This window comes from Balaenoptera borealis (genome assembly GCF_965194805.1).
Source record: "Balaenoptera borealis genome assembly, chromosome: 6".
Taxonomy (NCBI): Eukaryota; Metazoa; Chordata; class Mammalia; order Artiodactyla; family Balaenopteridae; genus Balaenoptera; species Balaenoptera borealis.
In genome coordinates, this window is record NC_138863.1 from 32,782,260 (window position 1) to 32,795,421 (window position 13,162).

The 13,162-nt window shown below is 35.9% G+C and overlaps 1 protein-coding gene across 1 annotated transcript in view; it reads left to right on the forward strand.

Annotated features, from left to right (window-relative positions):
* The window catches only part of ICA1L (islet cell autoantigen 1 like), a 74,214-nt gene that overhangs the window by 17,794 nt on the left and 43,258 nt on the right, over positions 1-13,162 (forward strand). The window contains exon 2 of the mRNA XM_082397142.1: positions 10,775-10,943. Coding sequence (XP_082253268.1) covers positions 10,782-10,943 — 162 coding nt within the window. The 5' untranslated portion in view covers positions 10,775-10,781. The remainder of the gene's footprint in view (positions 1-10,774; positions 10,944-13,162) is intronic.

A 13,162-nucleotide genomic window follows, 5' to 3' on the forward strand; every position in this document is an offset into this window, starting at 1 on the left:
TGGAATAATAAAATCTGCCATTTCTAGTTGTCAGGGTTGTCATGAAGATTGAAGGAGATAAAATGTATGAAAATGTTTTAAAAATTGTCAACAGTTCTACAAGTATAATGATTACTATTTTAGTCAGTAGTAATACCAAGATTATCGGGAACTTTTAAATATCTTAAGCCCCCTCTAAGACTTTATCTTTTACATAATTTTGAAGTATTTTTGAAAAACAATTAAGCTCTAGTCATGTTATAAGAATATTAGGTGGACATTGTATCCTCTCTGTGGGCAACTTACTTTCTTAGTATGGGATTTTGGGGTGTATGATTGAATGGCTGTAAGTAATTGCCATATTCTTTCTGTTTTAGATAAAGACAGGTCTGCATTTAATTTTCTCATTCAGTGTCTTATTGATGTTATGATTGCAGTGTCAAGTGTAGCACCCAGAACAAAGCTGGCATTTAATATGTGTATGAAACTGACTTCCTTATTGGGACTCTTTGGAAATTTCAGCTAATTATAGTTCTGCCTACTTCTATTGTCTCAGAGTATTTGTAAATTTCAACTGCCCTAGTCCTGTTCTAGTCTCTCAGTAACCAAACCCACATTTGGCTAAACAACAGTTAAGCTCACCTATCTGAAAGGATTTGTATTTATAACCTGATGCAATTCTAGTCTAATATTACAGCTGGTACTTTATAAAATATATCCTTTAGGAAAGTTTGAGGGGCAGATTCTCAATCTGTGACTTAAAAGTTTGTCTTTCATATCAGTAGCCCCTAATAATTCCAATAGGCTTCAGTTTGTCTCCATCTGTGCAAGGGGACATACAAATGACCCTGTAACATAATCTACTCATTGATTTGCCAGAGCCAAAAACTATTCCTGAATTAATGGACAATTGATGCAAGATTAGTCAGGCAGTACCTTTAAAAATTACATATATGGGGCTTCCCCGGTGGCGCAGTGGTTAAGAATCCGCCTGCCAATTCAGGGGACACGGGTTCGAGCCCTGGTTGGGGAAGATCCCACGTGCCGTGGAGCAACTAGGCCCGTGCGCCACAACTACTGAGCCTGCACTCTAGAGCCTGTGTGCTGCAACTACTGAGCCTGCGTGCCACAACTAATGAAGCCCATGCGCCTAGAGCCCGTGCTCCGCAACAAGAGAAGCCACCGCAATGAGAAGCCCACACACCACAACAAAGAGTAGCCTCTACTCGCCGCAACTAGAGAAAGCCTGCGCGCAGCAACAAAGAACCAACACAGCCAAAAATAGATAGATTAAATAAATAAATTTATTTTTTAAAAATTACATATATGATAATATAGTATATATATGTGTATACATATGAACAAAGAATAAACATTAGCTTAAAGAGACTTATGACTCTTCAGACTAGGCTTTGAGAACCATGATCTAGATCAGAGGTCTGTAAACTTTTTCTGTAAAAGACCATGATAGTCAATAATTTTGGCTGTGTAGGCCATGCAGTCTGCTGGATCTACTCAACTCCGCTGCTGTAGCAAGAAGGCAGCTAAGGACTAATTTGCCGGAGGACCATAGTGTTTGCCCATCAACCTAGATCCCTGAAATACAGTGGAGATGTGATCTTGCTTAGGCACATCATTTGCCCACAAAGCACTTTCTTCTGAGGTGAGTTGTTTGAGTTCCTTTTTTTAGGTTGAACCATATGAAATTGCTGAGTTTGTAGGTCAAAAATGATCTAATGTTGGCAGTTTCATATTGGTCAATCAAAGACAAAAAGCTATTTTACTTATAAAAACTGTTTAATCAGCACACAGTCTTTATTGCTATTGCTCTGGTGAATGATTTTATGGCAAATGAGGATAAATGACACTTTCATCCCTTTATAGCAGTCTTGTTGGGTGATGGAGTTAATATAAGCTTTTCACTCTAACTCTATATCGAATAAATTTTCTCCGTGTAATTGTTTTATATTCTCTCAGTTATGATTAAGATTTTTGAAATTCTGTTATTGGTCTCTCATTTTATGGAAGTCTCCATCCCTTTTGAACTAGATAAAAGAAATAGAAAGTTCAACTAGGTAACCTCTAAGGTTCTTTTCAGTTTCTTTCAACTATGGGATTTAAGTATCTATTATATATAGAACATATTTCTCATTAACCTATTATTCTTTTTAATTTTTAAAATAAATTTATTTATTTATTTATTTATTTTTGGCTGCGTTGGGTCTTCATTGCTGTGCGCGGGCCCTCTACGGTTGCTGCGAGCGGGGGCTACTCTTAATTGCGGTGCGCGGGCTTCTCCTTGGCGGTGGCTTCTTGTTGCGGAGCACAGGCTCTAGGCATGTGGGCTTCAGTAGTTGTGGCATGCGGGCTCAGTAGTTGTGGCTCGCAGGCTCTAGAGCGCAGGCTCAGCAGTTGTGGCGAACGGGCCCAGTTGCTCTGCGGCATGTGGGATCTTCCTGGACCAGGGCTCGAACCCGCATCCACTGCATTGGCAGGCAGATTCTTAACCACTGCGCCACCAGGGAAGCCCTAACCTAGTATTCTTATTATGGTTAATCCATAGCACAATACTAAGAACCTAGTGCAAATTTGATTCACCTTACTCAAACTTCCAAATTTTACCACCTTTCTGCTTTCTTTCTTGAAGTTCTCCTGTGTTCTCACTGCCTAACTATCTTAATATAGTTAGCTCCCAAATCACCATTTCCAATCTAAAAATTAAAATGAAAAAGTATTAAATAATATGCTTCTTAACTGCCAACAATTTCTCTTCTAAGTGCTCTACATGTATTTTCTCTTTTGATTCTTATAGCAATCTATTTACTTCATTATTCCTATTTTACCGATGAGAAAACTAAGGGTCAGAAAGATTAATGTAACTTGCACAATGTCCCACGGCTAGTAAATAGTGGAGTTGTTGACTTCAAACCTAGGCAGTATGACTGGAGATCCAAGCTTGAAACAACCTTTGCTACTACAGTTTTAATTGGTTGTTAGATATTTCTGTAAAGTCAGATGTCCCTTATCATTTCAAATTCAAAATTTCACACATCAAATGCATAGTGTTCCCACTTAGATAGCTTCTCCTAATTGCCCTTATTTTTCAGGGGCAAAACTTGAATCATTATTAACAAGTTCTATAGATTCTTCCTTCAAATATGTTCTTATGCTAATGTCCTTGGTCCAGACTCCTATTAGATTGTATCTGGAATATGGAAAGATTTTCTAAACTCTCTGTTTAGTCTTTCTGCTGCTCAAAAACCTTCACTGGCTCCACGTTACCTATTAGGCTGTAGAGATAAGAATCCGCCTGCCAACACAGGGGACACGGGTTTGATCCCTGGTCCAGGAAGATCCCACATGCTGCGGAGCAGCTAAGCCCGTGCACCACAGCTACTGAGCCAGCGCTCTAGAGCCCGCAAGCCACAACTACTGAAGCCCACGCGCCTAGAGCCAGTGCTCCACAACAAGAGAAGCCACCACAATGAGAAGCCTGCACACCGCAACAAAGAGTAGCCCCCGCTCGCTGCAACTAGAGAAAGCCCACGCGCAGCAACGAAAACCCAACGCAGCCAATAAATAAATAAATAAATGTTCCTTTAAAAAAAAAAAGAAAGAAAATTCATAGCTTGGGAGCCAGAGTAATCAGGAATACTACATTAATATTAAACAGCAACCTTGTCTAGTGTATTTTCTTAATTACATCAAACGGTGATGTTGTATTTAGTCAAAAGTCTTCACAGATTATTTTTCTCAAGGGGATTTCAGTGCTTCAGTTTGCACATTACCGTCAGTCTGTTTTGCTTGTTTCTCAGTGATGTCATAGTAATGAGATGTTATAAGTAAAGTGAGTACAGAACTACCTCTAAAGAGAATATTGATTTGTTTTATTTTAATATTTGTATTCCATATCCAAGAGATAGCTACAAATACAAATTTAAATATTATATAATGCAAAAATGAGTGAAGTGTTCCATGTGGTGACAGTGTTCAAGTAAAAAAAATATTGTACTCTTTCTAGAAATAAAGGAGATTATGGACTTCCCTGGCGGTCCAGTGGTTAAGACTCTGTGCTCCCACTACAGGGGGCACAGTTTCGATCCCTGGTCGGGGAACTAAGATCCTGCATGCCGTGCGACACGGCAAAAAAAAAAAAAAAAAAGAAGAAAGGAGATTTCTAGTTAAGATGGCATGGTAAGTTCTGCTCCAAATTCATAGTAATCGTAAAAAAAACAAACCCCAGAAAGTTTATCTTGGCTAGATAATAAGATAAACATGGACTAGAAACAAAATAGAAAGACAAAGAGGTGAGTGGACTGAAACAGACATCTTGAGCTCTCAGTATAGAAGTAGGTCCTGGTTTCTGGGAGTTCAGGTTCTGCAGGTTGGTAGAAATTAAAAGTGTTTCACATGCAATGCTCCTTCAACACCCTGAATAGATCAGTAGTATTTCAGATACCACTATATCAGGGTCCCTAAAATATCAGTATATGACACTGTGAAAGTAGCAAACCTGAAGGTGAAGTGGAGGCAACTAGATTATAGATCTAGTGATCTATAATCACTAGATAAGGAGGAATAACCAGAGAGAGGAAGAAGGAAAAGTAAAGATTTTATACTCAAAATAAGCTTACAGAATTCAACCAACAAAATCAATATTTGGAAAATGAATTTACTCCAGTTAAAAAGTCTAAGAATTCTATATATTTAGGGTGCCAAAGAGAAAAATTATGGAATGATGTCACTAAAAAGGATAAGAAATTAGGAGAATATTAAGAAGAACCAATTAGAAAACTTGGAAATTAAAAAAGAAAGAAAGAAAGAGTCACTGGATTAAAAAAAAAAGAAACCTCAATAGGTATGATGAACTCTAGACTGAACAGAGTTGAAAAGAGAATTCATAAATTGGAAGATTGTACTGAAGAACTTACCCAAAATATAGGACAGACAAACAGATATAAAAATGAGCCATTAAGACATACAAAGAATAACACTCAATAGAAGATTCAGATAAAAAGAAGAAATTATGGCTGAAAAGGAATATTTGAAGGGATTACAGCGTGGAATTTTCTAGAACTGAAGGAAGACATGAACCTCCATAATGAAAATACACTCTACTTAAATACATCTTAGAGAACCTCAGGACATCACAGATAAAAACTCTTTTCTAAAAGATTCAAAGAGAAAAAGGAGGGACAGTAGGAGCCCAGACTTCTCATTGACTGCAATAGACAACCTAAGGTATTAGGGCTTCTATCCTCAAAGAGTTAAGGAACACTAAGGAATGTTATATAATGGAAACAACAAAACAGACACATACATAGCAACATACATAGAACTTAAAAACAAAGGACTGGGGACTTCCCTGGTGGCCCAGTGGTTAAGACTCTGAGCTCCCAATGCAGGGGGCCCAGGTTCGATCCCTGGTCGGGAACTAGATCCCACATGCTCCAACGAAGATCCTGCGTGCTGCAACTAAGACCCGGCACAGCCAGATAAATAAGTAAATAAATACTGAGTGAAAAAAAATAACAAAAAATCAGAAATGAAATCTACAGCACAGTATCATTTGTGTAGATTAGCATATGTACATAACAACACATTTTACAAGAACACATTCAAATAAAAAGGTACACATCAAACACATTAGAATGATTGTGATGAGAGATGGATATGAGGAAGAGGTTAAAAAGGAATGAATGTACAAGTAAATGAACAAACAAAAGAATGAGTTTTGCATGGACCAATAATGATAGCTTTAAAAAAAGGAAAATTGTTGCCAATCTATACTTTTATATACAATTAAACTATCATTTATGAATGAAGGCAAAATAGAGTGTCATAGATAACAAAACTGAGAGAATTTCTACCCACTGGATTATTTAGGATTGACAGGATTTATTTAGGGTAAGACCTAAATAAATGGAGATACATACTATGTTCATGAAGTGGAAGACTCAATATTATTAAGGTGCCAGTCCTTCACAGATTGATCTGTAGATTCAGTGCCATCCCAATCTAAATTCCAGAACTCTACAGCTCAATACTAAAAAAAAAAGACAACCCAATTTAAAAGTGGGCAAAAGACTTACACAACAATGGAGGATATACAAAAGGCCAGTTGGCACGTGAAAAAGTGTTCATTATCAGTTGTCAGGAAAATACACATTAAAGCTGTAAGGAAATACCACTGCACAATTAGAATGGATAAAACTAAAAAGTCTGCCAACATTAAGTGTTACTGAGGTTGTGGAACAATTATAACTCTCATACATTGCTAATGGGAATGTAAAACAGCAATTTTTTATAAAGTGTACACCAATCCTTTGATAGAGAAGAATCCATTTCTAGGTTTTATCGAAGAGAAGTGAAGACATTTGTCCACAAAAGACTTGTATAGGCATATTCATAGCAGATTTATTTACAATAGTTAAAGCATACTGTTAACACTCATACAATGGATTACTGTTCGGCGATAAAAAAGAACAAACTAGGAAAGGAAAAACTAAGGTGAAAAAAAATCAAAACATTTATTATTTATGATAGGCTAGGCATTGGCTGGAAAGGGATACAAGAGAACTTTCTGGGGAGTTGGAAATGTTCTATACCATAATACCTATTTGTCAAAAGTATACAGCTCAAAATTGTACATTTCAATGTATATAAATATTATCAAAAAGAACCATATAATAACGATGATGATGATAATGATTATGGAGTAAGGTGGTAGGGAGTAGGTGAAGGTATAAATGACACAGAAATGAGAGAATATTGGGATGTTTGAGCTATCATTTTATTGTTGTCTGCATATGTTAAACTATATATAACTTTTGAAGAAATTAAGGAAGAAAAATGTCTTATGTTTACCCAGACATTTACCAGTTCCAGTCATCTTCATTCTTTCCTATAGATAAATTACTGTTGTAATTTCCCTTCAGCCTATACAATTTGTTAGCATTTCTAAAAGTCCCCTGGCCATGAATTTTCCCAGTTTTTTATCTGAAAATGGCTTTATTTTGATTTCAGTTTTAAAGGACAGTTTCTGTAGAGAATTATGAGTTGATAGTTTTTCTTTCTTTCAATCAACACCTTAAATATGTCTTTCCATTGTAGTCTGGCTTTTGTTGTTTTTGTTGAGAGCTTGCATCTTATTTATATTTTTGTTCCCATTTGTGTAATATACCATTTTTCTCTGCTTTCAAGATAGATTTTCTCTTTATCTTTGAACTGAAGCAGTTGGTCTATGATGTGCCTATTTGTGGTTTTCCTTGTGTTTATCAGTCTGTAAGTTAATGTCATTTACAAAATTTAGGATGTTTTATTCAGATATTTTTCATTCCCCTTCTATTCCTCCTCTCCTTCGGGGTCTTTTTTCTTCTCTGTTCTTCAGATTAGGTAATTTTTATTTGATTCGTCTTCAACTTCACTTCTTATATCTCCCATCTTCAGTTTATTCTTAAGAGTATCTAGTCAGTTTTTAATTGCATTTATTGAACTTTGCAACTTGAAACTTTCACTTGTTTTCTTTTGATATTTTCTGTCTATTCATTTATTGTGCACATATCCTACTTTAAGTCTTTTACATGTTTATAATAGCTGGTCTAAAGTGCTTGTCTGATAATTGTAATATCTGAGAAATCTTTGGAATCTATTTTATTGACTTTTTTTCATGGAGTATGGGTCACATTTTCCTATTTCTTTGCATGTCTAGTGTTTTTTGGTTGGATACTTGACTTTTTTTTTTTTTTTTTTTTTTTTTTTTTTAATTTATTTATTTATTTATTTATGGTTGTGTTGGGTCTTCGTTTCTGTGCGAGGGCTTTCTCTAGTTGAGGCAAGCGGGGGCCACTCTTCATCGCGGTGCGCGGGCCTTTCACTGTGGGGGCCTCTCTTGTTGCGGGGCACAGGCTCCAGATGCGCAGGCTCAGTAGTTGTGGCACACGGGCTTAGTTGCTCCGCGGCATGTGGGATCTTCCCAGACCAGGGCTCGAACCCGTGTCCCCTGCATTGGCAGGCAGATTCTCAACCACTGCGCCACCAGGGAAGCCCAATACTTGACTTTTTAAATGATGGATTTTAGAGACTCTGAATTCTGTTTTGCTTCTCTGAAAAATAATTTTTATTCTAGAAGGCAGTTAACTTGACTGAATTCAAATTCCAGACTCTGTCTCTGCTGTAGTGGTAGCAGTTGAAACCTTTACTTCAGTTTCTAGCTGCTGATTTTCTGCAAGGACCCCTAGGGTCCCCTCCTTCACCTCATGATTAGTTTAGTGAACAGCACAGGTCTTGGGAGCTCTTTGTGTACAGATTTCAGAGATCATCTCCTCTTTGGCTCCCTCCCTTCCATGATATTCTTCCTAAATTTCTGGTAGTTCTCCAGCCTTGAGCTCTGTCGTCTGATGTCAAGCCAGTAAGACTTGGCCTTCTACTCAACCTACCCCCAGTGGCAAGCAGATTTAGCAGTGCCCGCCACCAAAAAATGCAAATGTGCTAATCTCACCTTTTGCAGATTTACCCAGCCAGTCACTGTCCTCCCCTTGCCAGGGAATGTGTGCTCTCTGCAGGCAGGATCGATTTCAGAGAGGAAAGGGAGGGCTAAGTTTATTGCTCTCAAATCCAATCAGATAAGTTACTCTTCCTTGCCTATGAAGGAGCTAGTGAGGGAGTGGAGAGAGGCCAGGAGTATACTGTTCAAGCTACATCAGCAAGTGAGTTGAGGTAGGGAAGAGATGTTCTCTTCTGATACTCCTAAGTTTGTTCTCTTAACTGATTGGGCCTAAGCCTATGTCAGCTTAGTAGAAGAGATCAGCAGTTTGTCATACAGTTGGACTGACCCTCATGCTGATAACAATCTGGAGGGGAAAACTAATTGAAAACCATCAAAAGCAACCAAAAGCAGACAGAAATTGGAGGGGAAAGATAAACTGCAAGTTTTCCCGCAAGACTTTGTGTCAGACGGTATAATGCTTACATCAAATCCATTACCCCCCTGTACTATTTTCTATCCCAAATTATGTCCAGCCAAGTTACCAGCATAGCACATGAGAGGTTCTGCAGTTAAATGACCATTAATCTATACTGTCCAGGAATCCAGGAGGATATCCAAAGGAGAATATCCAGCAAATATCTGGAACAGTGGCCACCTGGGGACTTTACATTTTGTCTTTGTTCTGTATAATGCTTTTTATTTAAACCTACTTTGTCTGATATTAATGTGGCTATCCCTGCTTTCATTTTCTTCCTACTATATTTACCTGGTATATCTTTTTTTATACAAATTTATTTTATTTATTTATTTTTGGCTGCGCTGGGTCTTTGTTGCTGCATGCGGGCTTTCTCTAGTTGCAGCGAGCTGGGGCTACTCTTCGTTGCAGTGTGCAGGCTTCTCATTGCAGTAGCTTCTCTTGTTGCGGAGCATGGGTTCTAGGTGTGCAGGCTTCAGTAGTTGTGGCACGCGGGCTTCAGTAGTTATGGCTTGCGGGTTCTAGAGCGCAGGCTCAGTAGTTGTGGCACATGGGCTTAGTTGCTCCATGGCATGTGGGATCTTCCTGGACCAGGGATCGAACCCGTGTCCCCTGCATTGGCAGGTGTATTCTTAACCACTGAGCCACCAGGGAAGTCCCTACCTGGTATATCTTAACCCATAATTATCGTTTTGTTTTAAGCGGATCCCAAATAGCATATAATTGGATATACTATTTTATTTTTTATGATTTGAGATTCTTTGTATTTAAGAGGAAGTTTGCATTTATTATACTAATAATATAATTGTTCTTATTCTATTATCTTAGTTTACACTATTTGTTATGTTGCCTTACTCCTGTTTTTCCAGTCTTCTTTTGCTTTTGCTAGTTTTCTCGTTCTCTTGTTTTGCTCCTAATAACTTAGAAATTAGACATCCTATTTTTATTTGATTAGTAATTTCAAAATAAAAAGAAAGTGAACTTCTATTTCTTTACCAACATTAAGAATACATTGGTTATCTATTGATTCCCCTGGAAATGAGTCACATATTTTAGTACCTCCCTTTGTTCCTACCTCCCACCGTTTATTGGAATAGTCTGGGCTTTTAAAACTATTATTATTATTTCTTTTTTTTACATTTCATTAATCAGCACTTTTCACATTTGCATTTCCTTTATGTAGCCATGTTAACCATGTTAAGAACAATTACTTAGACATTAATTTTTAAGTTTGCAAAAGGTTACAATTTTCATCTCTATTTCTTTTATAACATATCTCCCTTATACTTAAGATCTTTATTTTTGTTAATTTATTGGATACTAAAGTATTTCTTTAAGTGATTTTTAAAGAAGAGTATATATCTGAATCTTTGCATATCTGAGGATATATATTAAATGTGTATTCTTCTAACATAGCAGTTAATCTGTAGGAAATTTTCCTAAGGAAATGATAGCAGGTTGCAAAGGTGTGTGTACAAGTTCATTTTTCAGTATTATTACAAAAGCAAAAATCAGAAACTAATAAGTGTCTACAAATAGAGATTGGTCGAACAAAATAGAATTATTTCCAGCCCTTACTGCAAAATCATAACAGTTTTATCACTTTGTCACCTAATTAATGTATCATTAATCTTTTTGCCTGTTACTTGTGCAAGTTATAATTAAAACATAAATTTAGACCATACAAAGTAAACATTAGCATGTTTAGCTGTCAACATTAATATTCTATTTAGTATCTTTTTCGGTTTTTCAATTAGATTAAATATTGGCTAAATCGATATTTATTATTGAAAATATTTTTTAAGAAATTTAATTTTAGTTATTTCTTGTAGTCACTCCATGGATTTTTTTGGGCAACCCAGACCAGAAGATAACCAGTCAGTAGTCAGCAGAATGCAAAAGAAATACTGGAAAACCAAACAGGTCTTTATCAAAGCAACCGGGAAAAAGGAGGATGAGCACGTAGTGGCATCTGATGCTGAACTGGATGCTAAACTTGAGGTAAATTTTAGGATTCTGTGTACTGCATATAACTTGTTATTATCTAGGACGACTAGGAGGACTATGACAAGCTTTCATACTGAAGAACTTATCGGGATAAATGCAAAATTTGATAATAGAATAATTGTATCCATTTGTCAGTCAGATTTTCTGGATAGGAGATCATAATTCTCACAGATTGAGGATTGGCAGAACTGGTGTTCATAAATTAGATAAATCATGAACTAAGTAATTTCTCTGGCACAAGTATTATAATTTTTATGCTGTGTTAATGAATTAATTATGTTTCTAATTGGGACCATATACTCATTATGTATCATGTCATAATATTTTGTACTATTTTATCTGAAGTCTATACCTCACCGAAATACATTAACTGAAATCAAATAGTGAGTGAGGATTTTACAAGTTGGAGTTTTTGTTTCTATTATTAAGGGGTGGAGTTAATTGAAGTATGTCATAATGCATTTTTGGTTCTGTTTTTCATTTTAAATAAAAGGACTAATTACCAGGAAACAACTTTAAACATATATGTGTCTTATGCTTTTAAGAAATTAAGCTAATTAGAAGGAAGGTCTCATGTACATTAACGAAAAAATCTAGATTTTTAAATGCAGATTTGCTAATTCCATGTACATATACTAATGTAACTTTTACAAACATTTCCAGGCAGGAGTTCTGTTATGCTTGGAATATAGTACTCTGTTGGGATTCTTAAATATTTTTAAATAGAGGTCTAATTAAATAGGTCTTAATCTACTAAGTAAGTTTATTCTACAGAAAATAAACTTTTGTAATTGCCCTAACAAATATGGAAATAGAAATTACTTCTATTTAACAAGCTTTTACTATTTGTGTTGAAAAGTATTCTTCTTAGGATTCAGTGACAAATGTGGAAAAAAATGAAGGGACTTTATTATAAGTAATATGTTTTAGTACCAGGGGAACTCTTCACTGTTGCTACATATATTCCCACAGATGTATATTTTTTTGTATTGTTTCACATCATTAGGTAATGTGTGGGTGACATTTTATATTCAGTGTAATTCTTGTCCATTAGACAAATATTTGGAATCAACCAAGAACTTTCTCCCACAATTGTACTAATTTTTTTAAGAATGAGAAGTAGTTTCATTTCAAGTATACATACAAGTATGCATACTTAAATTATCATGTTGTACACTTTAAATGTATTACAGTTTTGTTTGTCAAATTATACCTCACTAAAACTGAAAAAGATATTTTTATTATAACAGTGAAAAGCAATACTATGTAAATCTTTCAAGGACCCATGGGAAAAAAAGTCATAATCACTTCATCATAACAGAACTATCATTTTTGTATTCTTTTCTAATCCCCTTCCATATGGATTTAAAACAGCTTTTTAATTTGCCAAATCCATATACCAAGTGTAATCCAAACATACTTAAACTTATGTGGAAAATTGATGGTTGCTCCTCCATTTAGATTTTAGTGTCTATTATCAGTCTTCCTCTGGTCTGATCAAACGTCAAAATAACAGCAAAACTACGTCAGAGATAGATCATTCAGGCTTAATGGTGATATTGGAAGTTCATTTGATAATCAAAGGATTAGGGCCTAATATACCACGGTGCCAAGGTCTTTTGGAACTAAAGTCTCATAGCAACTCTTCAGCGAAGAACTTTGTGAGTCTTCTTTAGGCTGCACCCTAAAACCCATGCTGGCTTGTTTCTCTGGGAAAACCCAAATGTATAGATATGTGTGAAGAGTTACCTCACGTGTATGTGTCCTGATCTCAAATTTTCACTTGCTTGCTTTGAAATGGGAGCCTACTGGATATTTTATTTTTTTGTTAGCTATTAGCAGCAGTGATAATGAAGGGATTCATATTCATGGAAAATTCTAAACAAAAATAATCGAAAAGTAATTTATTTTTGATGTTGTAACACATTATTTAATTTTTATGGTAAACTCGCTGACCTGTTTTGCTTAGACCAATATTGGAGAAAAGTCAGACTCCGAGTTAGTTAATGTTTTCTAAGGCTATCTATACTCTTTTCATCTGTGGTAAGCAATGTTTGATGTAGTTTATATTAGATTTACCTTTTTGCTATTAAGATAGTTTGGAGCTGAGGGGAGGACAAATTCCACAGTTATAAATTTTTATTAGCTCCCATGTATTTATCACCATTTTTTCCAACCCTCATGGGGGAAATCTAAATGTGCTTTTTCTACAC